This window comes from Equus przewalskii, chromosome 10 (genome assembly GCF_037783145.1).
Source record: "Equus przewalskii isolate Varuska chromosome 10, EquPr2, whole genome shotgun sequence".
NCBI classification, from domain to species: domain Eukaryota; kingdom Metazoa; phylum Chordata; class Mammalia; order Perissodactyla; family Equidae; genus Equus; species Equus przewalskii.
The window spans coordinates 53,082,548-53,106,947 of NC_091840.1; the positions used below are offsets into that span (position 1 = coordinate 53,082,548).

The 24,400-nt window shown below is 49.7% G+C and overlaps 1 protein-coding gene across 1 annotated transcript in view; it reads left to right on the forward strand.

The window, feature by feature from the left end:
• Positions 1-3,966, forward strand: part of ADPRM (ADP-ribose/CDP-alcohol diphosphatase, manganese dependent) — a 38,694-nt gene extending 34,728 nt beyond the window's left edge. Inside the window, exon 6 of the mRNA XM_070563431.1 lies at positions 3,779-3,966. Within this exon, the coding sequence (XP_070419532.1) occupies positions 3,779-3,835 (57 nt within the window). The 3' untranslated portion in view covers positions 3,836-3,966. The remainder of the gene's footprint in view (positions 1-3,778) is intronic.
• The last annotated feature ends 20,434 nt before the right edge of the window (positions 3,967-24,400 follow it).

Sequence of the window (24,400 nt, forward strand, 5' to 3'; positions counted from 1 at the left end):
GACTCATTTACCTTGTAGCCGTCTCCGTGTCTCCATTATCTGTCCTGCCAGGTGTGGTCAGCTACTCTGGAGCGTGGGAGGGGGATGGACAAAGTCTGGGGCAGGATCATCATGGGTGAGTGGACCTTCTCCTTACAGAGTGCCCTGAGTGTGGGCATTGGCGAAGCCCACCAGATGCCATGGTTGGGGACAGGGATGACAGGGAACAAGCATACAGCCCTGTGCCAGCTATTGTCCCATCTACCTTCCTCTGCTCACCATACCAGATCAGCAGAGGCTCCGCCTTCTCTCCAGCCTCTGCTGCTTCTGTGTCAGGAAAGCTTTGGGGGAAGGAGGGTTTGGAATAGGACAGCAGAGGGATTCTACCTGGGCTGCTCAGGCTGCTCCGAAAGGCTCTGAAATCAGAGCCTCACCATGGCAAAGATTGATTTCCTTCTGCAAAATCCATCCGGTCTCCATGAAGGACTCAGGTTTCTACTGTTCGCAAAACTTAGACCATATTATGAAAGCCTTACGGCTTACTCACATTGATTGACAGTGAAAGATACCTGGCTCAAATAATGTTCCTGGAAACCCCTGAGGTCCCCTTATGCCACGAGAAGGAGAATACTCATGGTTCAGTGCATCCTCTGCATATATTTATATCCATCACTATGCTCCTCATCAGTGTGACTCACTCATTGAGCCATTTATTTCATTCACTCACTCAGTATCTGTTCAGGACTTACTATGGGTTAGGCACTGACACATATGCTGATAACTGAGGCTGGACTGTGAACAAAAGGGACACAGCCGTGTCCTGTGCAGCTGACAGACTAGACAGTGATTGCACAGACAGGCAGGTGATCACAGCGGGTAATTGTGGTTCGTGCAGCGAAGGAAAGGTGAGGACAGCTGGGGGGATGTGTGAAACGAGGGGAATCAGACCTCTTGCAAGGATTTGAGAAACTTCCTGGAGAGGTGACTTTCGGGAGTGCCCTAAAAGATGGAGGGTTGATTGCAGGTGAAGAAGGCATGGACCGGTGCTTAAGGCAGAGAGAGGAGCGTGAGAGAAGGCCCTGAATCCTGATGCTCACCAAGGCCGGCTGTGAGTGGAGAAAGATGAGGCTGGCAAGGTGCAGGCTAAGGAGTTTGGTTTTACCCTGAGTGCGAGGAAGAGCCCCTGGAGCACTGAGCAGGGGGGCGCAAGGTGGGAGGCGTGCGTGGGCTGCGGCTGGGAGAGCCCATCGAAGAAGCAGGGATTGGCCAGGACGCACTTACAGTAGACCAGGAAAGATGTGACACTGGCAGGGACTAGGAGAGTAGCCATGGCCATGGAGAGAAATAAGCACGAATGAGCGACACTGAGGGGATAAAACCAACAGGGCTGTGTGTGGGGAAGGAAAAACCAATCCATTCTCCCTGTGATGACAAAATTCTTACGGGCCTGCATGGCTGAGGATTGGCTGCAGGAGGCAGGTGAACTCACTGAGGAAGTGGTGAGACCTCTTGGCACCTGCCCACGATGGGACCCCTCCCTCACGTAGCCTGTGCTCCGTACGGGTTCGCTGGAGGGTCCAGGCTTGTCAGGAGTTGAGCTGGCCTCACTTGGACTTCTCCTGTCTCCCCAGGTGGGAACGAGGGTCCTCTTCTCCTGCTTTTCTTTACACTTTGCTTTTGTAGCACTCCTCAGTTTTTACCCAGCACTGACTGTTACATGTGTACATGTATTATTCATGCTCCCCACCATCCCACAAATTGCAGGAGATAAGGACTATAACTTCCTTATTTTTTTCTCTCCCACTGTACTGGCATATCTGGATTCCAGTGGTATCCAATAGCAAGTGGTGATACACTGAAATGTTGTAAGAATGTTGCTGAAAGTTGGGTTTGACTGTCTTGGGGAATATAGTGATTAACATGTATTGAGCCTGCTGAGTTAAGCAATATTCTAAGCACTTTGTACAGATTAACTCATTTTATGCCCAGAACAGATCTATTAGGGAGATACTATCATCATCATCCCCCTTTAATGGATGGAAAAACTGAGGCATAGACTAGTTTTCAAAATACACCGGTTGAGAAATAAGCAAGGACTGCAGCTCTCTGACCTGTGCGTCAGAATTGGACTTCTCCAAGCCCAGGAAGAGGCCTCCTGTGGTTTATGAAAGCAGTGAGTGGCATGGGCCCAAAGCTCTCTCTCCCACAAGAGTGAAGCATATCACTAAACAGCTGCTTCAGGGTCATCTGTAGACCAGAGGCTGAAGGCGCAGTCCCTCAGGGCCCGCTTTGATTCCATTTTACTGACCTGTTAGCTGTTTTCAAGACCAGAAAGATTTTCCACTCATGCCCTTGAATTTTAGAGCCTGATTTGATGAAGCTGTATTTGGCGGTAGGAAGAGAAGTTAAGCGACTTTGAAGCCATTTTCTCTCTAATCCTTTCTGATTTAGCATTAGGCTGTTAGAATCGTGGGTGTCCACAAGATGGCGGACTTCTGCTGCCAATGTCAGCGCCCTCGGTCGCTCTGTGGGGGGAAGACGGGGAGGAGGGAAAAGTGGGCTGGCTCTGCTTCGCTCAGTTCCCCCTGAGAAACTGCGATGTAGACTTTCTGGGTGGGTATGAGTTGGTACCAGCCTGAGGTGAGGAGGTACAAACAGAACTTTGTACCAGGAAGTATTTGTGTCCAAACACGGGTGTTGCAGGGAAAGAGCTGTGCTTTGCTGTGGTGCTGGCGGAACTTCAGACTGTTTGCTGCCCCAAGATTCCAGGAAAATCACACATGCTTAAGAGGAGCAATCACATCATCAAATATGGGAGCATTCCAAAAGTAAATAATAATGATAATGCCTATCAATTATGGAGTATCTACTGTGAGCCCAGCTGCTGCCCTTTCATGTCTTTGACATCTTAAAGTCACCCCAAATTCTACATTGTTAAGTCTAAACTCCTCCTCTTCTTCCCATCCTGCCAGACCTGGGCGCCCCCAGGTTCCCCTCCCTCCATGAGTGGCACCATCACCTGGTCAATTACTCTTTGGATTAGTTGCCTAGGGCGGTCTTAGCAAATGATCACAAAATCGGTGACTTAAAGCAACAGAAATATATTCGCTCACAGTCTCCAAATCAAAGTATCAGCAGGGACACACGCCCTGCTGAAGGCTCTAGGGGACACTCCTTTCTTGCCTCTTCCAGGTTTTGGTGGCTCCTTGTGACCACATCACTCCAGTCTCTGTCTGTCCCTTCACATCACCTTCTTTGTGTCTGTGTCTTCTCCTCTCTGCCACTTATAAGGAGACTTGTCGCTGGATTTAGGACCCACCCAGCTAACCCAGGATGATCTCATCTCAGGATTCTCAACTTAATAATATCTGCAAAGACTCTTTTTCTAAATAAGCTCACATTCACACGTTCCGTGGCTCACGATGTGGACATATCTTTTCGGGGGCCACCATTCAACCCACTACACTCATTGTAGAAACTTAGGAGTTGTCCTTGACACCTCCTCCTTCCTCGTGAAGTCCGTCACTGACTCTGGTAGACTTTCTGCTCAGTGTCTCTCCATCTTCACTGCCATCACCTAGTCCAAGCCAGCAGCACTTCTTCCCTAACCTCCCACATGGTTTCCCAGCATCCTCCCTGATATGGACCAAATTGTGCCCCTCGCCCCACCAATTCATATATGGAAGCTCTAACCACCACTGTGACTGCACTGGGAGATAGAGGCCTTAGGGAGCTAATTAAGGTTAAACAAGGTCATAAGGCTGGGGCTTTAATCTAATAAGACTGGTGTCTTTAACAGAAGCGGAAGAGACACCGAGATATCTCGCCATGCATGCACAGTGGAAAGGCCATGTGAGGACACAATGAAAATTTGGCCAGATACAAGCCAGGAAGAGAGATCTCACCAGGAACTCATCGTGAGGCACCTTGATCTTGGACTTCCCATCTCCAGAACTGTGAGAAAATAAATTTCTGTTGTTTCAGCCACCCAGCCTGTGGTGTTTTGTTATGGCAGAATGAGCAGAATAAATCATGCTCCGAGCTTCCTCCCACGCAGTCTCCACATCGCAGCCAGGGACCCGTATGAGGCACAAATCTCAACCTCTGCTTAGTATCAACGCTTCCTGCTCCCCTTCCTCCCACCAATTGATCCAGGCACTGTTCTGAGCGCTAGGGGTACGGTAGTGAACAAGAGACAAGGCCTGCCTGACCGGCTCCTGTGAAGCCTGCAGTCTAGCCGCCCTGCTGCCTGTGGCTCTGAGGTTAAAGACCCATATTTTGAACGCGGCCTCCGAAGCCCTGATGGTGGAGGCTGCCTAGCCTGGTCAGCCTGCACTTGCTCCCTGCTTACCTTCCTTCCCCAGCACTTCACATCTGCAGCACCCGCACCCTCCAGTTCCCAGCCTGCTTCAGCACTCCTTCCCTCCAGGCTCCTTCTGCAGGATAGGCTCCCCCTTTGTCTGCTTAACTCTAGCTCATCTGTCTACCCTCAGCCTCCTTGAGCAGCCCTGCTTTATGCTCCTAGCAGCTGTCCCATCTCCCTTGCAGCACTGATAACAATGGGAATTAAATACTTAATTGTGCAATTAGTTGTTTGGTGTCCATGTAGCCCCGCAGCCTGAAGGCCCCAGGAGGCTGATGCTGTTTTGTTTCCCATGGCTTTCCCAGCACTTAGCACAGCGGAACATGGCAGTCGTGCGTTAACTATTATTACATGAATGAGCAAAGCAATGAAGGACAACTCTATTTTTATTCCCAGTTTACAGATGTGAAAAGTAAGGTGTAGTGAGGTCACCCAGTTGGTGACAGCTGGACGTGCAACAGGACTCCAGAGCTTTCTGATTTCAGAGATTAGGCTCTTAACAGCCCTGACTCTGACTCAGTTAGCTTTAGATGATGAGAAAAATTTCTAACAGAAAGGCAGAAGCATCTGAACTAGAAATTCATGAAAGAATAATTTCCTTTATTAAAATAATGATTGCAGTCAACAGGAGAATGGATACACCATCTGTGATCTAGTCACATGGTGGAATACTCCTAGCAAAAACGGGAAATGGACCACCAATGACATGCTATTGCGTCAATGAACTGCGCAAACACCATGCTGACCTACACAACCCAGACACAGCAAAGCCGTGCTGTAGGATTCTATTTATGTGAAATTCTAGAACAGGCAAAGCCATCTATGGTGAAAAACATCAGACCAGCAGTTACCTCTGGGGTGGGGCTGGGGACTGAGTGGGAAAGGGCAGAGGGAACTTTCTGGGGTGACGACAATGCTCATATCTTGGTAGAGGTTTCAGTTACCCTGATGTGTATGTGTTTGTCCAAACTCAGCATATGTACACGTGAGACTTATGAATTTCTCTGTTTGCAAACTTTATCTCAAAAAAAGAAAGCTTAAGCAAATATTGAACTCTAGTTAATGATATACACCCTGAAGAGTTTAGAGGTGAAGTGTACTAATGTTTGCATCTTACTTCAAAATGTGTCAAAAAATGAGATGGATTGATGATGAACAGAAGGATGTTAAAGCAAGTGCATAAAATGTTAAATGTAGACTCTAGGCGGTGGTATGTGGGTGTACATTGCACAATACTTTCAACTTTGCTCTCTCTGTTTGAAAATTTTCCTAATGAAATGTTGAAAAAAGTAAAATGTAAGCTGAAAAAAGTATTTCAAAAGTAGTTACTGTTAGTTGAAATCAGTGGAATAATCCAAAGATGCGGGAATAGAAACGTACTCATTGTGTTTTGCGTTAGTTTCAAGGGGATGATGGGTAAGGAGGATGCAGAGAAGGGGCCAGGAAAGTTGGAACCAGGTGGAAGTAAATCTTGGCAGGATCTAGAAGAAGAGGCATCTGGTGGGCCTCTCTTCTGGCTGGAGAGGTTGTAGAATTGGGGACCGAGCGTAGCCAGCAGCCACCTCCTCCCTTAGGTGTCAAGGGTGGCAGAGTTAGCCCTCAACACTTGCTGAACTATTGCCCAGTTAGAAACGATGACATTTTCTTAGGAGCTAAGTTGAGGGAAAGCCTAGTAAGTTTTAGGAACAAAGACAGTGAAAATGAAAAGCCAAGCTTATGTTTTGAATTGGATTAAGGTACTTTCCAGAAGGACTGCATGCTGATGTTACCCACTTGGCAGTAAATTCAAGCCCACATTCTCAGGGGCGGAGGGAGTGAGGAGCCTGGGTGGCCAGGGTGTGACGACTTTAATGGCAGAATGGCGCCGTCCCTGCCACTCACTGGGTGTGTGACCCTGAGTAGGTCAATGAACCTCTCCGGGCCTGAGTTTGCTTATCTGTAAAATAGAGGCAGTAGTATTTGGCTGGCAGTGTTGATATCAGGATTATAGATGTGACCTTCACAAGGTTAGCCATCACCTCCATCCACGTCTGACTTGTCAAATCTAAGGTAGGGCCTCTGTGTCCATTTGCTCCATTTACCAGCAGCTTTTGACAAGCTGATCAGGCCCTCCTCCTTGAAACTCTTGCTTCCCTCAGCCACGGGACACCACTCTCTCCCGGGACACCACTCTCTCTCAGGTCGTTCCCAGCCTCCCTGGCTACTCTTTTTCAGCCTTCTTTGCTGGATCCTCATCTTCCCAACTAGCACACGGCAGCTTGCCAATTAAGATTTATAGGATGCATGAACAAGCAAACGACACTAGCCTAACGCTAGCCCAGAAAATGCACCCACAGTGATTGTCATCACCATAATGATGGTCCTGTGGGATAAAATGACATCAAGAAGACCCCTGAGAACCAGATGGACTCTGTGTTGCTAACCAGGACCTAAAAACAAAATGGGAGTCAAGAGGCCATGACAACGGGAATGCAGTCACATACTCTGTTCTGGCAAAAACCACAGAATGCACTCTTAAGCTTTGACTCAGCCACAGAGTTCCTAATTTTACAAAAGCCCCTAACAGCCTGGACCTAACCAATCAAACTGTGATCTGGGCCAACCAATCAGGACTAACCTTGTTTGCATCCCTTATTTGCATAAATAGACCTGAGTGGGAAACTGGGAGGAAACTTTTTCTATAAAGGCAGCCCTGTTCTTTGTTCTCCCAGAGCATACTTTAGGTTTGCTGCCAAGGGTAACCTCCCTGGTTTGCAAACTTATGAGCAATAAAGGTTTTCTAACTAAATTCTTGTATTCCAGATATTTTTGTTGACAGTCCTTTATGGAGAAAAAGGACAGAATTAGTGGTGGCAGGGGCAGCCAATTCTAGTCCTAAAATTGTGACCCGAGTGGAAAAAACTTTAATCCCTTGGGCAGTTTCATTGCGGGTATGGTCAGAGGTTGAGTTGCTGACCTGGAAGCTAGAGTGTCACATGACCCAGAAATTACTGCCCCTACTTTCTAGTAAATAGTTCTGTCCTCCTGCCTAAGTCTCTTCCTTGTTGGGCTCCTGATTCCCTGTTTCTGCCTGGGGAGCATTTCTTTGAAATGGCCCTAACATACCACCACCCAGTGACTACACCCCAGGGCATAGAGCTTTCTGGTGGCTATTCCCACATTTCAACAGTCGGTTAAAAGACGCTTATCAGAAGTCTGCTGGGCATGCTCTGAAATGAGTTCAGCTTGGATACTGGCCCTTCTTATCTCTGTAGACAAACAGATATAGCCCTATGTACCACCTCCAGGAAGTGGGGCCTTTGATCTCCGTGGAGGAGACTGGCTTTATAGCTCTTTCAAAAATCAGATTGTGTTCTGCGTGTGTTTTAAGACATCACTGTCAATGGAAAGAAGCAGGATTCATTTATCAGAAAGGAGATTTTAAGTACTATAGTCATACAACAGCTACTGAGTGCCTACTTGGTTGATGATATAGTAACTGTGTTTGGTAAACTTCAAATACCTGATAGAAAGAGCAAGACAGAGAAGGGGATTGAGACACACACACATACATGCAGAGAGAGAGAGAGGGAGAGAGAGATTAGAGAGAGCATAACACTTCACATTGGAGGAAGAGCAATCCCAAGGATTCAAGCTGATAACTGATGTGGGTGCCACTGTATTTTGCTTCTGCACCTAGTTGGTGAGCTGGGAGCTAGGGGCAGAGTAAGGCTTGCTCCTTCCTTCCTTTTGTTTTCCTTTATTAGCTTCCACCCATCTGGGCAGAAGATAATTTGCCAGAGAGGCTTTGGCAGCATCCTGGCCCAGCTACCAAGCAGCATCCTGAGATGGGCAGACACAGCTTGGTCCCCTTGTGAGTTACAGGTGGTTACCCTGAAATCTGAGAGGTGATGTCACTTGGCGCATCATAGAGTGAGTTGGGGGCAGAATGCCCCTGGAAGCCTACAGTCTGCTCAGCTTCTGTCCCCCTGCTCACATCCACAAAGAAATTAGAGGTTTTCAAAGCATGCTACCTGTGGGGGAGGAGGGCGGGGGTGATTCCCAGGGGCCACTGCAAAGAGACAGAGGGGGATCAGGCAGTTGCAACACTAGGGACCCACTCCATCTTCAATCAGAGCAGCTCCAGTTGGGTTTGTTTTCTATATTGTGGATCTGTATAATATATCAAATGAAAAAAGAGATTTGCAACGCCTGCAGATTTAGGATACATTAGGAAGGGTAGTCCATACCGAGAGACTGAAAAATATAGTACCTAAGAACATAGATTCTGGAATTGGACTACAAGCGTTCAAATCCCAATGATACTTCCTACTATTTTTACTTCTTTGTCTGTAAAATGGCTATATGAAAACTGTAGTACCTCATAGGGTGGAGAGTATTAAATGAGTGGATATATGTAAAGCATTTAGAAACAGCCCATCCCATGGTAAAGACACTCAATAAATGGTGGCTGCTCTTAACTCTGTTGGGGGGAACCCAGGTTAGATTAAGAAGCTCTTGCTAATCGCTAATGAAGCAAGGCATCAAAATTCCCTTTAATGATTAGTTCTATCAGGCCAACAACTTCATTCTTTTTAATATTAATACTTGGTCAAATTAATATAGATATTTTATTTAGTTGGCCCCTTTGGTTGGAAGAAAGACAAAACACTCCAGTTATCTCAAGAAACAAGTGAAATGGGATGAGGGGTGGAGTGGTTATTGTAAGAATGCCACAGGCAAAAAGAAGACAAAAATCTCAGAAGAGGACAAGGGTGGGTTCTTGAACCCAGGACCCAGAATGGTGTGATTCCTAGAGCCTGGAGGTGGAAGGTGGGTCTGTGACCCACATCGGCTTCTGGGTCAACAGAAGCGGGAACTGGGGGGTTTTTGCAGTAACGGTCCATCATTAACGTGACTCAGCTACTTCAACGTCCACTCATCTTGTGCCCCTGGATGGCTTCCTTACCCCACAGCTCTGTGTTTCTTCCCTTCTGTGTCATTCTGCTGATCCCCTGGCCCCCTAGCCTCTCTCCACCTTTTCTGCTCTGCTCCCATAGCAAATAGCGTCATCATCCTGATCAAATTCTGGAGAGAGAACATTTGATTGGTCCAGGTCCTCTTACTGTACCAGGCCACACCAGGGGTAGCTTGCCAGCCTAGGATTGGCTGCTTGTGGGTCACCTGGCCACCCTTGTCCAATTGCTTTGGCACAGATGGGATGTTGGGGGGAATGTGTGGGGGTAGGGGATGGGAGGTCACCTGAAACCCAACCTGCACCCACAGAGCTACCCCATCAACAGGACTGTGGGTGGGGCACTTGTCGTTAGACAGGCCACGGGCAGGGCAGGCCTCCAGACTGGTCTGCCTAATGCAGAGCTGCCTTTATTACTAAGGATACCTGAGCAGGAAGGCCTGCCAGTCTCCCTGTAGGACGGGTTCATCACTCCTGTTTGAATCTCTTGCTGCAACTAAGGCACCTCCATGCACCCAGCAACCTCATTATTTCATTTCAAGCCAAGTGCTTTGGAGACAATAGAAAGCCCTGAGTGTGAGTTTTGCAAACCCAGACCTCTAATGGCTCAGTGAGGCAGAGTGCCAATTTCTCTCCTGATGTGGAAGGAAACCAGTTATCCAAGACAAATCTCTGAGGAAACAGAATTCCCAATTTCTTGCACCAGCAGAATTTTTTTCTATTTAATTCTGAATGCTTCAGTTTGGATAGTATGGAAAAACAATGGGGGAAAAAAACAAACAGGTATATTTGACCCTAAAGTAAACAAAATTGCAGAAATTAATTCCATGAACACCTAGGTCACCAAAAGCTGATCTGATGGGCAAGCTTTTTGTAGCTTCTTGCATTTCTTCTGCCTTCTCTGTGCCTCCTCCTGCTCCCTCCCTGGAAATGCCAGGCTCAGACTGCAGCTCACCCTCGGTGGCTCCATCTTCTGCACCTCACTTCAAAACAAGGGTAGGAGAAGCGGGGTGCATTCAACAGATGGTGACAAGCCCTTCTGAGCATCTCCTGTGTGTCAGGCACGGGGTAGAGTGGTGAACAAAACGGAGAAAAGAGCCTACCCACATGGAGGCCACACTCTAGAGGGGAAAGTAGACAATAAATCGGATGAATAGGAAAAACAGATGGTGTGTTAGTGACAAATGCTGTGGAGACAAAGGAGGAAAGAGTCTAGAGGAGTGAGTGTGGGGAGGGGGTACAATTTTAGATACAAAATAAGGTGCCTTGAGAGGTTATTTGACTCAAGACCTGGAGGAAGGGAGAATGCAAGCTGCGGGATACCCAGCGGGAAAGCTTTCCAGGCAAAACCCAGCCACCACAGCGCCCCTGGTGTTTCAGAATAACAAGGAGGCCAGAGGGGCTGGAGCACAGCCTGCGAGGGGGAGGATGGAAGTAATGTGAGCGTGAAGATCACCAGGGCCCTGGACCTCATCTTGAGGACTTGGGCTTGACTCGGACAGGAAGCCACTGGAGGGTTTGGGACAAAGGACTGACTCGGTCTGACTTGCATTTTAAGAGTCACTTGGCTGCTGTGTTGAGACTAGAGTATCCCGTCCCACTGGGAGCAGGGCAGGGATGGATAAAGGGAGACAGTTGAGATGGGATTGCAATAATCCAGATAGAGAGGTTTAGCTTATTTTAGGTAATATGCTTCATCAGCTCTTGGACGTGAGGTCTAATTTATTTTTCACCCTGGTGGAAAATAAACAAAAAATCCCATATTTGCCAAGTTCCCAAGCCAGAACAGGAACCAGCTCCCACTCTCATTTCCTCATGGTTAGATTCACCGGTGAGAGAGCAGAACTCTTGGCCCCTCTGCTGGATTAGGAGAGGTGATATGAACAGGCAGAGGAGGAGAGAGCTGGAGTACGCAGGTACTTCCTCCTCTGTTCTCAACATAGCAGCGGGAGCACTCTTAAAATAGAAGTCAGATCATGGCAGTCCTTTGCCTAAAATCCCCCAGAGGTTTCTCATCACATTCAGACTCAAGCCAAAGTCCATAATTTCAGACTCAAACCACCAGAGTTCCCAAGGATTCTGGGGAATGGGCGCCAACACACTACTGGTGCATCTAAAAGTTCCCTTCTCATTACCCTGGGTTCCTGGCGATCCAGGGATGGGCAGAGTCCTGGGAGGAGTGGTACCTCTGCTCCCTGGCCCTAACTCTGTCACAGCGGTAGGCTGATCCTGTGGGTGGGTGGAGCCCTGAGGCCAGTTAACTGTTTCAGGATAGTGTCTGAAACGATTCAACTATAGGATTTCAAAACGGAAAGAGATATCATCTAGTCAACTCCCAGCCCCCAGCTCGTTCTACAAAGGGAGGAACCAAGGCCCAGGGGGAGGCAGTGCCCTGCTAAGGTGCTCGGTCACCAGGAAGCAGCTGGGCCTCCTCTGGACGTGATTGCCTAGCTCTGCGCTGCCGTCTTCATGAAATGGGCTAGGACCCTGCCTAGCTCACAACTCCATCTGCCTCGCAAACCTCTCTGAGTGAGAAGCGCAATGCTTTCTGCAATAGTTAATTCATTCTTCCATCTGCCTATGTGTCCATCCCTCTACCCATCATTCCTTTCTGGTGGGTATTTGTGTTCTCCTTTCCCCTCCCTGTCAACACAATCGCTATTTTCCTTTGTCGAATTCATCTATTCTGCATTCTCACTCATGGGTCCTGGGTGGGATTGACCCCACCCCCAGCTCTAGCCATCCTCTTGGCCATGGGGATGGGGTCAGAGAAAGGCATGTGCTCCAATTTAGGTTAATGAGAGAGTGGTCCACTCCTCCCTCACCCCCTAGAATATATTGGAAGTGACTTACTCTCTTCTCCTGGATCATGTGGTGTGAGGACATGAGGTCTTGTCTACCCGGAGGATCTGGGCCACCACGAGGAGCCTAAGGATGACATTAACACCACACAAGACAGGAGAGAGACATAGGGATAGAGATTGACTAGGTCCTGGGTGACATGGTTTGAGTTACCGGATCAAGTCTTATCTGAAGCTAGAACTATTCCTGAACATCTAAGTTTTTTAGCTAATACATTCCTTTTTGGCTTTAGTCAGTTTTAATTGGCTATTTAATTGGGTACTTTAATTTGGTTACTTACAACCCAAAGAATGCTGACTTTGGCCATCCCTCCAGCTACCATTTATGGAGTGATGCCATGTGCTCCATTCTTTGCCCCACAGACATGTGAACATGGTGGAGTTGGGTACTGTCTACACAGGCTAAAACTCACTGGGAAAGGCAGACAATTATATAAGCGATGACAATAAAGTATGGTCATCCTATTGTTAAAAAACAGGGTGATGGTATGATTGCCCCCATTTTTAAAAATGGTATTTACAGATCTTTATGTGTGTCTATGCATAGAAAAAAATATGTTAGAGAGCTGGGGTCTGGGTGCCTTGCAATGTGATCTGTTTCCTTCTGTTACACTTTGCTTTATTTTTGCAATGAACCTTAATTACTCTAGTAATCGGGAGGGGAAATGCTATTAAAATCCAAATGAAAAGTGTTATGCTGGGAGAGGTACCAGATGCTGTTAGGAGCACTTAGCAGGGACCTGCTTAGGCAGCTGTATGCCTGTGCAGAGAGCGGTAGAGAGGGCTCAATGAGGCTCTCTGGTGCATAGAGACCTTCCTGCCCCTGCCTGTGTAGACCTACCCTTTGCAAGGCCCTGGGATTGTGAGCTGTCGGAGAAGCCAGCCCCCAGCTCCTTCTGCAGGCTGTTTGGTGCATGGGTGCCCTGGTCCGGCCAGGAAGGGCATTTCCCCAGCTCGTTCTTTGCCTTGCCTTGGAGAGCTGGTTACTGGAAACACAAGGCCCTTTTCTCTCAGGGCTCCAGAAGCTGAACATTAAGAAACCATTGCAAATAGAGTAATTGCTCAGAATGAGCATTAGTGTCCTATTAGAAAGAGGCAGCTGCTGTGGCTGTAACCTCTAATTCAGCAGCATTTCCTGAGAACCATGTTAATGTGATTTGAGCTAATTCCCTCCTTGCTGCCTGGGGGCCCAGTCCAGAGCTGTTGTGGGCTTCTGCCCTTCAGTCCCTGTGGAAGCAAAAGAATCCTTCACTCTCTTTCCTGGCAGGGGTGCTCTGGAGGCCCAGGCAGCAAGCGGGCATCAATCAATCAGCAAACTGCCGTTGACCATCCGCTCCTGTGCTTGACTTTGGACAAGGTGCCGAGGGATGGGAGTGGGGGAGCGGAGGGATGCTTATTAAGCCTCATTAAGTGCCTCTGAGGCATTTGGCTTTTGTCCAAGAAGTCAGGACAACTGTGCTAAGAATGAAAGAACTGGAGAACAGCACTCTACCGAATGTACCCTCATTAACTTATTCCTTCTGGGTGTCGGGGCATGCTCTGGTCCCTACCATCACGGAACTTATATTCTGATGAGACAGACGTCAAATAAGCAAGTGCACAGCAGTTTACTTAACGACAACAGTAACATGTGTGATGGCTGAGTACAGGGTCCCGCAAGAGACTGACAAGGGAGTGAGGTGGGAAATGACCCAGCCTGCGGGGTCTAAGCTTCCTGGGGAAGGAGAGATCTGAAGAATGAACGGAAGCTACCAGCAAAGAGGAGGAAGAGCCTTGAAGGCAGAGGACAGAAGGGTACAGTTTGAGAAGTCCCGGAGGCTGGACACAGACAGGAAAGCGGAGATAAAATGGGCTGTCTTCTGCCAGCAGCAGTGTGGTGTGGTGCCTGACACCAGGAGCAGGACTCAGGGACACCCGGGTTCTAATCCCACCTCTACCTCCAGTACTGTGTGTCCCCAGATGAGTTACTCACGTTCTGGGTTCTAGGCCCTGCAGGGGTGGGGTGGAGCCAGCGGGAGTCAGCAGGCATTGCAGGGCAAGACAGCAGAGGGAGGCCACCTCGGGCCACGGCGCCTGAGGGTGTCCAGGGTGATCCGCACTGTGCCCAGGAGCGGCTTCTTGCCCTTCCTGGGCCCTGCACTGCAGCCCTCCTGTCCACTTCACCCCTGCAGTTCCCTGAGGGTACCCAGAGGTATTAGAACTCCAATCAGGAAGGTGATCCGAGTCCTTTTCCTGGGCCCCACAGCCCCCATGAAGATCAGGGTGTGAGGATAGAGACTTGATGGCGAGGGAAAGGCATATGGGGCACAATTCCAGCTCTGTCCTTTAGGAGTGAGGTGATTGGGGTCGACACTGTGACACGCACCCAGACCCCTCTTCAGGAATGGAGGACTCTGTTCTCCAGCTGCGGGAAGTGCTGCCACAAGTGGCTGTCAGCTATCAGCCCCAGTTTGCCTCACCTGAAACCAGCCCACCTTGCCCAGGGTCGCACCTCCTTGCAGGGGCAGGCTGCTATCAGCGACTGATCAAAGCTACTGTATAGAGGCCTGGCTCCATCTCCCCAACTGGGACAACTCCAAAGGGCCAGCTCAATTCCAAAACTCCCCACAGGGGTGACTGAGGCCTTTCCGGGAGGACCTGGGCATCTCACTTTCCCGATCCATGCCTTGACCGGGCCCAGGAGAGAGCCCTCAGCACAGGTGCTGGGCCAGGTGAGGTCTACGCTGGTCCCAGCACGAGTCCCTGGAGCAGGAAGCAGGCGTGGGCCTCGCACCCTGGTGGCTGCAGGTCCTCCTTCCCCTGGAGGCTCAGTGAGATGGTGCCCTAGCCACAGCATGGCCCGTCGCAGCCGGGGGAGAGCAGTGGGTATGGACAAAGGGCAGAGGAAAACAAGGGTCTTGTGAGCTCGTTGTGGGGCTCTGTGTAAATGTTTGTCTGGGAGCTCCTGGCTGGGGGACAGCAGACTGGCCTCTGCCCTCCCCAGCGGGCCTGTGACTCAAGCGTTCTAGGCCGCAAAGGTCCCAAGAAAGGACCCTGGGGAGGAGATGTCCTGGGTAGGCCCTCTCACGAGAGCTAATGGAGGCTAAATTCATTCATTCATTCAGTAACCATATTTTGTGTCTCTACCATGTATATTTATCGAGCCACTAAGACATGTACGTCTCTGGAAATATCAAGTTGGTTGAGACATGGGTCTAACATGCTGTGTGACAGCGTGGGGTTTCAAACATGGACCTTGACCTCCAGGAGTATTTTTTCTGGTTGGGAAAACCATACACTCCCAGGAAAGCTGAAGATTAATATGTATATCTCATAAAATTTAAGCACACAGGAGAAATTGTCAGGCAGTCTGTGATGGGGGTGGAGTATGGGGGCAGCCTTTATTTCGTGCTCTTGCGTGGGAGACCCTTGTCATGCACACAGTCCCGTGAACATCTGTCACTATCCCATTTTACGGGGGAGGAAAGTGGAGTCAGACAAGTGAAGAACGTGCCCAAGCATATTTCCACTGCTGAAGGCACAGAGGGCTTTGACAAGTCAAGGATTTGTGCCCCTTTTCCATCACAGCCCAATCGGCTGCCTCCAAATGCTTTCGGACCCACGTCTGAGTTGCTGGCCTCAGCCCCTCCTCCAAATCCCTCCTCCATGTCTCTGGACAGTTTGCTCTCCTAAGCACCATGTCTGAAGTGAGCACTTGAGACCTGGGCCTGACCGTTCAGGCCGTTTGATGGGCTGTGTCTCACCTGCACCCTGAGAAGCACCTGCGTAAGGGACTGGCTGGGCTGTGGCTGGGTGGGGCTGGGTGCAGCTGGTGAGGGTGTATGAGTCACCCTGGATAGAGAAAAGAACCCAGGAACGAGCTGTTTTGGGACACTGACTGGTAGCCTCCTTTCCGACTCTCTGTTCCAGGCGCCTGTGCTGAAACAGTCTTCGGCTGTTTCCAGGAGTCTGTGCTTTCCTCCCAAGGGACCGGCCAGGAAGGCCCACCTTGGAGACGGCTGCTGCTCACCCTTTCCACTGATTTCTCCCGGGAGCTCAAAGCCACCCATTACGGAAACCGTCCACTGCTGAGGCAATTTCTTTCCACCCAGAGAGGAAATGGTATCTGCATGGTTAGCCCTTCTAATGCACCCAGCGCGTCCTCCTTTCTGGGTCATTTGGCCCCAACGAGGGGGGCAGGTTGCCCTGACATTATGCAGGCAGTGGGAGCTCTGGCAGCTGCCTGTCTGGAAAAACACACATTCCCCAACTGCTTAGGCCTGGCAGCCAAGGCTGGCGGCGAGGAGATCCTCCAGAAGGTTGGAGAATGGCGTTTGAAGAGGTGTGAACAGTGGTGAAGCCTGTCTTTCCTAACCAGTCAGCAAACACATTCTAATTAAATCGCAAAGATAAAAATCTCTGGTTCACTCCCGAAATCCAGCAGAAAGTATGTCAGGGAGGAAAATTTACCCAAGGAGAATATCCGAGTAAGAGGTATTTTGGAGTTTACAATTCCAGCCGGGACGGATGGGATGGGAGAGAAATATAGGAATGGTTTTCTCTGCGTCCCCTGCCAAGAAAAGACTCTCAGAGAAAAGACTTAGAAAAGAATTCTTACCTTCCAGGGTTACGTTTATTTGAAACTTTGTATAATTGTTTGTCTCAGTTGGCTAATTTTCCTCTAAAAGAGAAATTGTAGGAATTCAGCTGGGGAGGGCGTGGGGAAGCTACTGAATGGAGTGGGATGCTGGAGGTATTATGGTTCCTGCCATAAATGGATGCTGTCAACTCTTCTACTGCAGGCCCTTGTGGTGAAAGCCAGGCTCCCATCTCCTCTAGATTTTTAGTCACTTCATGCTCCCAGCCAAGACCATGGGCTCCTTGCCGAGGAGTTTGAGCCTCAGCTTTGCCTTGCTGTGTGACCTTGGGTAAGTTACCTAACCTCTCTGAGCTGCAGTTTCCTCCCCCTTAAAAGAGAGAGGATAGTCAACCCTACCTCTCAGGAGTCCTGTGAGGAGTAAGTAAGACTGTCTAAGATGCCCTTCTTGCCCTTTCTCCTCCCCTCCCATATAGGGGGCCCTGCCCTTCCTCCCAGCAGCTTCCTGAGACTGGGCGCACACTTAATGGTTCCTCTCCGTGATCCGTCCATGCCCTTCAGTTACACCTTGGTGCACCCTTGGCTCTCAGTGTTGTTTTTATCTCTTTACATTCCTGTCTCTCACACTGGAAGGCTGACACCATGCAACCCCGTCTGAGCACAGAACCCACACATCGGAAGTCCGCTTCCTGCCGAGTGAGAGCACGCAGTAACCTGTAAAGAGCTTCAGCCACCCCTTAGGCATCATCCCTCAGGGCAGCATTTGTCAGAGCAAAACTGAAGCAGCCTCGAAAAGGAGGGACGCGTGCAGGTCTGGGCTGCAGAGAGGCAAGGGCACGGGGAGGGGCTGGATGCACTTGGGAGAGGACCCCCAAATGGCATCACCAAGTCCAGCCCTCTCCAAGCCCAGCTGTCCGCTCTCCGGCTGGAGATAAGGCAGGATAATCTTGTCCTTCCTGCATCATCCTGCAGGGCTGAAATGACACTGAGCTCCCAGGCAGCTGGATACTGAGCTCCCTTGGCGTGTGCCTGCCAGCCCCCGAGCCTGATCCCCTGTGTCTGTGCAATTGGGGTCTCCTCACCAACTAGCTCTGTGACTTTACACCAGCCTCTCAGTTTCTCTGAGCTTTGATGTTCTTATCTATGAAATGGGGTGGTGGGGAATCAAAAGAAACGATGGGTGTAAATTGCTTCCCTTTAAGATCACCTTTTTCCCTCCAGTGGCTGCTCTAACTCAGGTTCTCTCAACCCTGGCTGTCACTTAGAATCCCCTGGTAGCTTTCAAAACCTAGCGATGCTCTGCGGGCCTCCCCCTCCCCTTTCCAACTCAGCGGGTCTTGAATGAGACCTGGGCATCCCTGTTTTTTAAAAGCTCCCTGGTTGAATCTTGGGTTGCACCCAGGCTGAGAACCACTGTGGGCTTCTGGGCCAGCAACAGTGCCCTTCTGTTCCCGCTGTTGCTGCCTGTCTCGCTTCACCGCCCTCCCTGCCCCCACTCTTAGAGATGTACTGGGCATCTCACAATTTCCCAAAGGGAACACGCTCTCTCGGGTCTCTTTGCTTGTGCTCACCCTGTTCTCCCCATCCAGAACTCTCAGGTCATAATCTCCTCCTTCCTCTGAAGCCCCATCCCTTTTCAGGAGCCTTTCCTAAACCCTTTGGTCAGGACTGGCTGTCTCAACGCCCTGTCTCACCTCTCCCTGCTCCCATCTTGACCCTTGTCTCTGTGGGTCCTGATGACCAAGGTCTTACTGCATTTGTGGCCTCCCCCGTGCAGGGCCTGCACCTGTCTGCTCCTGGCTCTGCGCATCCGGCTCACCTCCCTTTCTCCAGCCCCTCTTGAGCTCTTCCCCACAGCACTTCTCAAGCTTCTGCGTGTCCGAGTCACCTGGAAGGCTTGTTTTTTGTTGATGGCTTTTTTCCCAGCCTTACTGAGGTATAATTGATAATTAAAAATTGTACATATTTAAGATGTACAGCTTGATTTAAGTGTACATTGTGAAATAATCCCCATAATCAAGCTAATGAACATATCTATCACCTCACCGTAGTTACCATTTTCTTTTCTTTTTTTTTTTTGTGGTGAGAACGCTTAAGATTTACCCTCTTAGCAAATTTCAAGTGTGTATATAATACAGAATTGTTAACTGTAGTCACATTATTGTACATTAGGTCTCCACAATTTATAAGGGCTTAATATCCAAAATATGCAAGGAACTCATACAACTCAATAGCAAAACAGCCCAAAAAACCTGATTAAGAAATGGGCAAAGGATCTGAATAGACATCTCTCAAAAGAAGATCCACAAATGGCCAAGAAGTATATGAAAAGGTTCTCAACTTCACCGATCATTAGAGAAATGCAAAAGCAAACCACAATGAGATGTCAGCCCACACCTGTTAGAACGGCTGTTATCAGAAAGAGCAAAGACAGCAAGCATGCGTGAGGGCATGGAGAAAATGGAAGGCTTGTTAAAATGTAGACCACAGGGTCCCTTCCTGAGTTTCTGATTCAATGAAGTAGCAAGGGGAGCACGGAAAACACTGAAAACATTGGCAAGTCTAATAATTTCCCAGCTGATAATTACCATACTTTGAGAACCACTGCTTCAGAGCAGAGTCTCTCCACCCGGATGATATCGATGTTTGGGGCTCGATAATTCTTTGCTGTTGGTGTTAGGGGAGAAGGGAGGCTGTCCCATGCATTGGAGGATGTTTAGCAGCATCACTGGCCTCTACCCATCAAATCCCTCCCCAGTTGTAGCAATCAAAATTGTCTCCTGTCCCCTGGGGGCACAGCCAGCCTGGTTGAAAATCACTGCTCTAGAACTCTTCGTCCTTGGCTGAAGGTTGGGTGGATCCTTGAGGGGGCTTGGCAAGTCCACTTCCCCTACTTTCCCACCCACCGCCTGGTTTTATAAATAAAGGCTTATTGGAACACAGCTCCGCCCGTTTATTGATGTATTGTACATGCTGCTTTCTTGCTATAATAGTAGAATTGAATCGCTGTGACAGAATTGAATAGCTGAATTGCAGAGTCTAAATCATTTACTATCTCTCCCTTTACAGAAAAAGGTTGTGGACCCCTGTTCAGACCCTGACGGGTTTTGGTGGACTGTGATGTGGTCGAAGGACCCAGGCCTGTGTCCTCCCCCCACCCACTAAATATTGAAGAAGAAGGGTGGGAGGCACAGAGGGATTGCTGGGCAAAGACTGCTGGCCATGCAGGTCCTCCACGCTGCAGCTGGATAAGAGAGGACTCCCTCTCTGGGCTCCTACTCCCAGGGTTCCCTGGTCTCCCGGCCCGGCATTGAGGCTGGGCAGGCTGGGGATTTTCCACTGCTGCCTGGCTCATGACCAAACAATGCTCCCCTCACTCTGACCAGACCTGGCCGCTGCTTATCAATCAGGGTAAACAAGAGCTCTGCACACAGCGCCAGGGAAGGAACCAAGATGGCGGCTTCTGGGTTCGACAGGTTGAGGCGGAGGTGTGCACGGCCTTCAGGTCTGATTCTTTAGTGGGAAGAGGGGCATTGGGACCACTTGGCAGGAGGAAGGATGCCTCATTCATTCATCCATTCATTCATTCACTTGACACTTGTGGAGCGCCTGCTGAGTGCTAGGCACCATATGAAGGGCACAGTGAAGGTACTGTCCCTGCCCTCTTGTGTCTGACAGGTTTGGGAGAGACAATCTAGGAAGGGATGATTACCCCGGGGAAGCACAGGGGCCATGAGAACACAGCGAAGGCACCTAACCTAGTCCTGGGGCGGGGTTGGAGAGGGTCTGAGAAAAGACACTGGTACCTGGGAGCTGTGAATCTACTCTGTCCCCCTACTTCTGACAGGACAGCTTTTAAACCCATCCAGATCCGTTCCTAAGTGCTCTGGCTATTAATCAGTTCGAATCTGAGCTGTGATCTGCATACCCCTCGGAGCCGAGCCCCCTGCCCCACAGGCAGGGCTTCGGCCTTTCCCCCAGTCTCTCTTGCGCAAAGCGTGAGAATGCCAGGCTGCTGCAGCAACGAAGTAGGCCAGCAGAGGTGCAGCGCATGACATCGCTCATGCCAGCCCTCTGCCTGCTCACCCTCCTCCTCCTTTCTCCTGGCCCTTCTCGATCCAAATTCCACCTCAGTTATTTCAAGGCCATCACAGATGCTCCTCATCTATAAAGGGAGGTCATAGATGGTGTGGACTGTGGATTGTCCTGGTTGATTGTTGTGTGGGTGGGTGTTTCAGGACCATCCTCGGTTATCTCCTTATTCTCTACAGCCTAACCTGGCACCATGCCTCCCCTGAGGTTCTCCGCAAGAGTTTCAGAAGCGGAGGAATGAATGGCATCCTGAGACTAATGGATACGAAGGGCCTAAGGGAGATGGTGTTGTCTTCCACTTCTAGTTCTTTACGTCTACCCGGCACTTAACAGTTTGTAGCACACTTTGAAACTTGACCTCGTTGATCTGCACAGATGTTGTGAGGTCAGCAGAGCGGGTGTTATTTACCAGTCAGGCATCTTTGGTGGTAAGCAGTGGAAAATGGCTTTGGCTAATTTAGTCAAAAAGGGTATGTGCAGGAAGGGCATAGGGGAGCTCACAGATTTAGTGGAGAATTTAAGGACCAGTTCTGCAAAAGGATCTGCCAGAGCAGGAATGTGACTCTCTCCAGGGCAGCCTTACAGAACGAATGGGCCTGTGTCCCTCTGCTCAAGGATCCTATCTCAGGGCCAGTGTCTGATGGGCTTAGTTCAAGGTGGGTGCCCCATGTCTCAGGATACCTGTTGGACAAAGGCCCCCTTGAGGTTCCACAGGCATCACTGACTCACAATGTCCAGCCCTTAGCTCATTCTCTCCACCTGCTCTGCTTCCCACAGCAGCCAAACCTGCGTCTCCCCCGATTCCTCAGTTCAGGTGATGGTACCTTCAGCCTCCTAGCCCCCCACACCGGGGACAGGGGAGGCCTCTTCTTCTCCAAGTCTCCCGCCAATTTGTGCCAACTTGACCTCTCCTCTCCGTGCTATGTGCACTGCTGAAGTTCAGGCCCTCGGCATCTTTCCCCTAGATCACTACAGCCTTCTCCTAAAGGGTCCGTCTTCCGTCTTGCCCACATCCAACCAGCAGCAGAGGGATCTTTGTATACTGCAGATCTGATCATACCATTCCTCTCCTTAGAAAGCTTCAGACAGAGCCTTTCCACCCACAACCATGGCTTCCAAACTTCTGTGACCTCAACCCAGAGTAAGAAATTTATTTTACATTGCAGCTGATTTTACAATACGCTTATTTATGTAACTGAAGCAAAATTTCTGAGAATCGATACTTACCTGAGTTTCTATTCTATATCACTTTTTAAAACTTCGGGTCAGGACCCACTAAACTGACTTTATGATCCACTACTGAGTCCTTCTCTGTTTGAAAAACGTTGGCCGAAAGGGAAAAGCGGAGCTCCCTTGGAATGTCATAGAGGCTCCTCGGTAACCCAGCCCTGCCACCCCCTAAGCTTCCCCTCTTCCCTGCTCTAGTTCTTGTCAGTTTCTGCTTCTTTGAGTTCTTGTACAGCCCCTGCTGGCCTCACTGATGCTGTTGTTCACCCCATTCCCTCTGCCCAAATTGTCCTCCTCTCCTTTGTCGCACCCCACCCCCCCGCCCCGCCATTTTTCAAGGCCCAGCTCATCCCCCTGGGTTAGGTGAGAGCCTCCTCTGTGCCCTCAGAGTACCTTAGGCATGCCACTGGCATCTGCTTATGTGTCTACACCAGTGTAGGGACCACCTGCCTCAGGATCATAAATATTCCCAGACCCCGTCATTGGTCGCTTGAGTTGGCATCTTTAAAGGTGGTGTGGCAAATCTGCAGTTTTACTTAGCTGTTTAACTACTCAGCAGTTGGTTCTTATGCACATTAACGTTAATGTTTGACGCTTACTGGTCTGGAGACCGTCAGTCCCCCAAGCTACAGGCTGTGCTAGTCATTCATGTACGCCCTGTGGTAATGGCTGCCCCGCATCTCACCCCCTTCCTCTGTTTGGGGGATTCCCTGCCATATTGTCCTGATGGGAGACTAAACTCACTTCCCCCGGAAGCTGAAAGGTCTAAGTACTGCCCTCCCAGTCCCCTGTCATAGGGAACGTGGACATGTGACTTATTCTCAGCCAAGTAGTCTCACCTGCCGGGGACTTTGCATCAGGAGCTCGTGACCCAAAGAAGCAGGGACAGGGGAGGATGCATCTGGGTGGTGCCCCGGCGAGATCCAGTTCCCCGAGGCAACAGTGCGGTGGAGAGAGCTGGGGAACCCAGCATTTGCATGGCACAAGCCACGTGACTAGCTCTTTGACATGGTTTTGGCTTAGCTTCCCTTTCGGCAGCCCATTTTCAGAATATGTCTCTCCAGTGTTTGTGGCCATTCTGGCACCCACTCAATGTCCTCTCAGTTAATGACTTTTCTTCTTAAATTCGCCAGAGTTGACTTCTTTTGCCACTTGCAACTATAAACCCTCACAGACACACCAGCACCTTGCAAATAGTAAACGTTTGCTGATCCAGTGGATCAATCACTCCAAGACTCAAAGCTGCCATTCCAGCTCTCTCCTTTATCTCTTTCAAGTCCATCCTTGGTCCCCATCCTGAGCACCCAGCTGCCACCCCTTGACCTTGGCCTTCTTTCCGGCCAAGGAGGCCTGATGTCAGTGGAGACATAGCTTGTGTTTCTTCCTTAGGGAGACAGAGTTAATCCCCATCTGTCCTCTGTGATGGCTGTGGTTAAGAGTGTGACAAGCAGGCAGGCTGGTGGGGGCGGGAGAGTACAGCTCCCACCGGAACAGGGATAATGGATTCAGGCTTTCACGGTTGCCATGCAAAGCACAGAAAAGCAGCAATTAGAATGTTCTCTGGCTTTGGCTTGCTAACAAGTGTAGCCAATTGTCCTCTGGGGGCAGGGATTCTGTGGAGAAAACACATTTTCTCTTCACTGATGATCATCTTCACACTTCTAAAGACCTCAAGCCAACCAGCTGAGATCAGTGAATAAGACTTATGAGCCCATCAAAAAGAGAAAGCCATGGGTTGCGTGGAGCTTAGAAGGCACCTGCAAACCGCCATGTTGCTGGGGTGATGGGAACGATGGGGGATAGTGAAATGAAAGCAACGGGAACAAGAACTGTACCTGTTGAGGTCTGGCAGCAAACAGAAAGCACACTTGAATGGAGGGATTGAGGAGAGCTTATTAAAGGAACTATTTACCAAGTGTGGGCAGCATTAAGGGAAACCAGTTGAGAGAGTTGCTGAAGCACCAGGATTGACAACAGCCAGGAGCTAATCCCTACCACCTGTTGGCCTGAGAGGCAAGGAGGTAGAGCTGACACTAGGATCTGGAGAGGGTAGTTGTAGGAGGGGGCTGCCTGACAGGGGCATGGCCTTCAGTGAAGGGACACAACATGGTGACCACACAGGGAGGCAGCAGAGGAATGAATACCCCAAACTCCTTCTCTTCCCGCCCTCCAGCTTCCTGTTAGCACTTATTGACTGAACTCAACTGAAAGCCAGAGGGTAAGGGAGCCATTGATGTGGTCCGTAAAGGCCAACCTCTTGGAGGACAGAGCGGGGCAGAAAAGAGTAGAGAGTGGCTCAGGAAGAACGGATAGAGAAAACCAGCACAGTGGCTTATATAACACTTCCT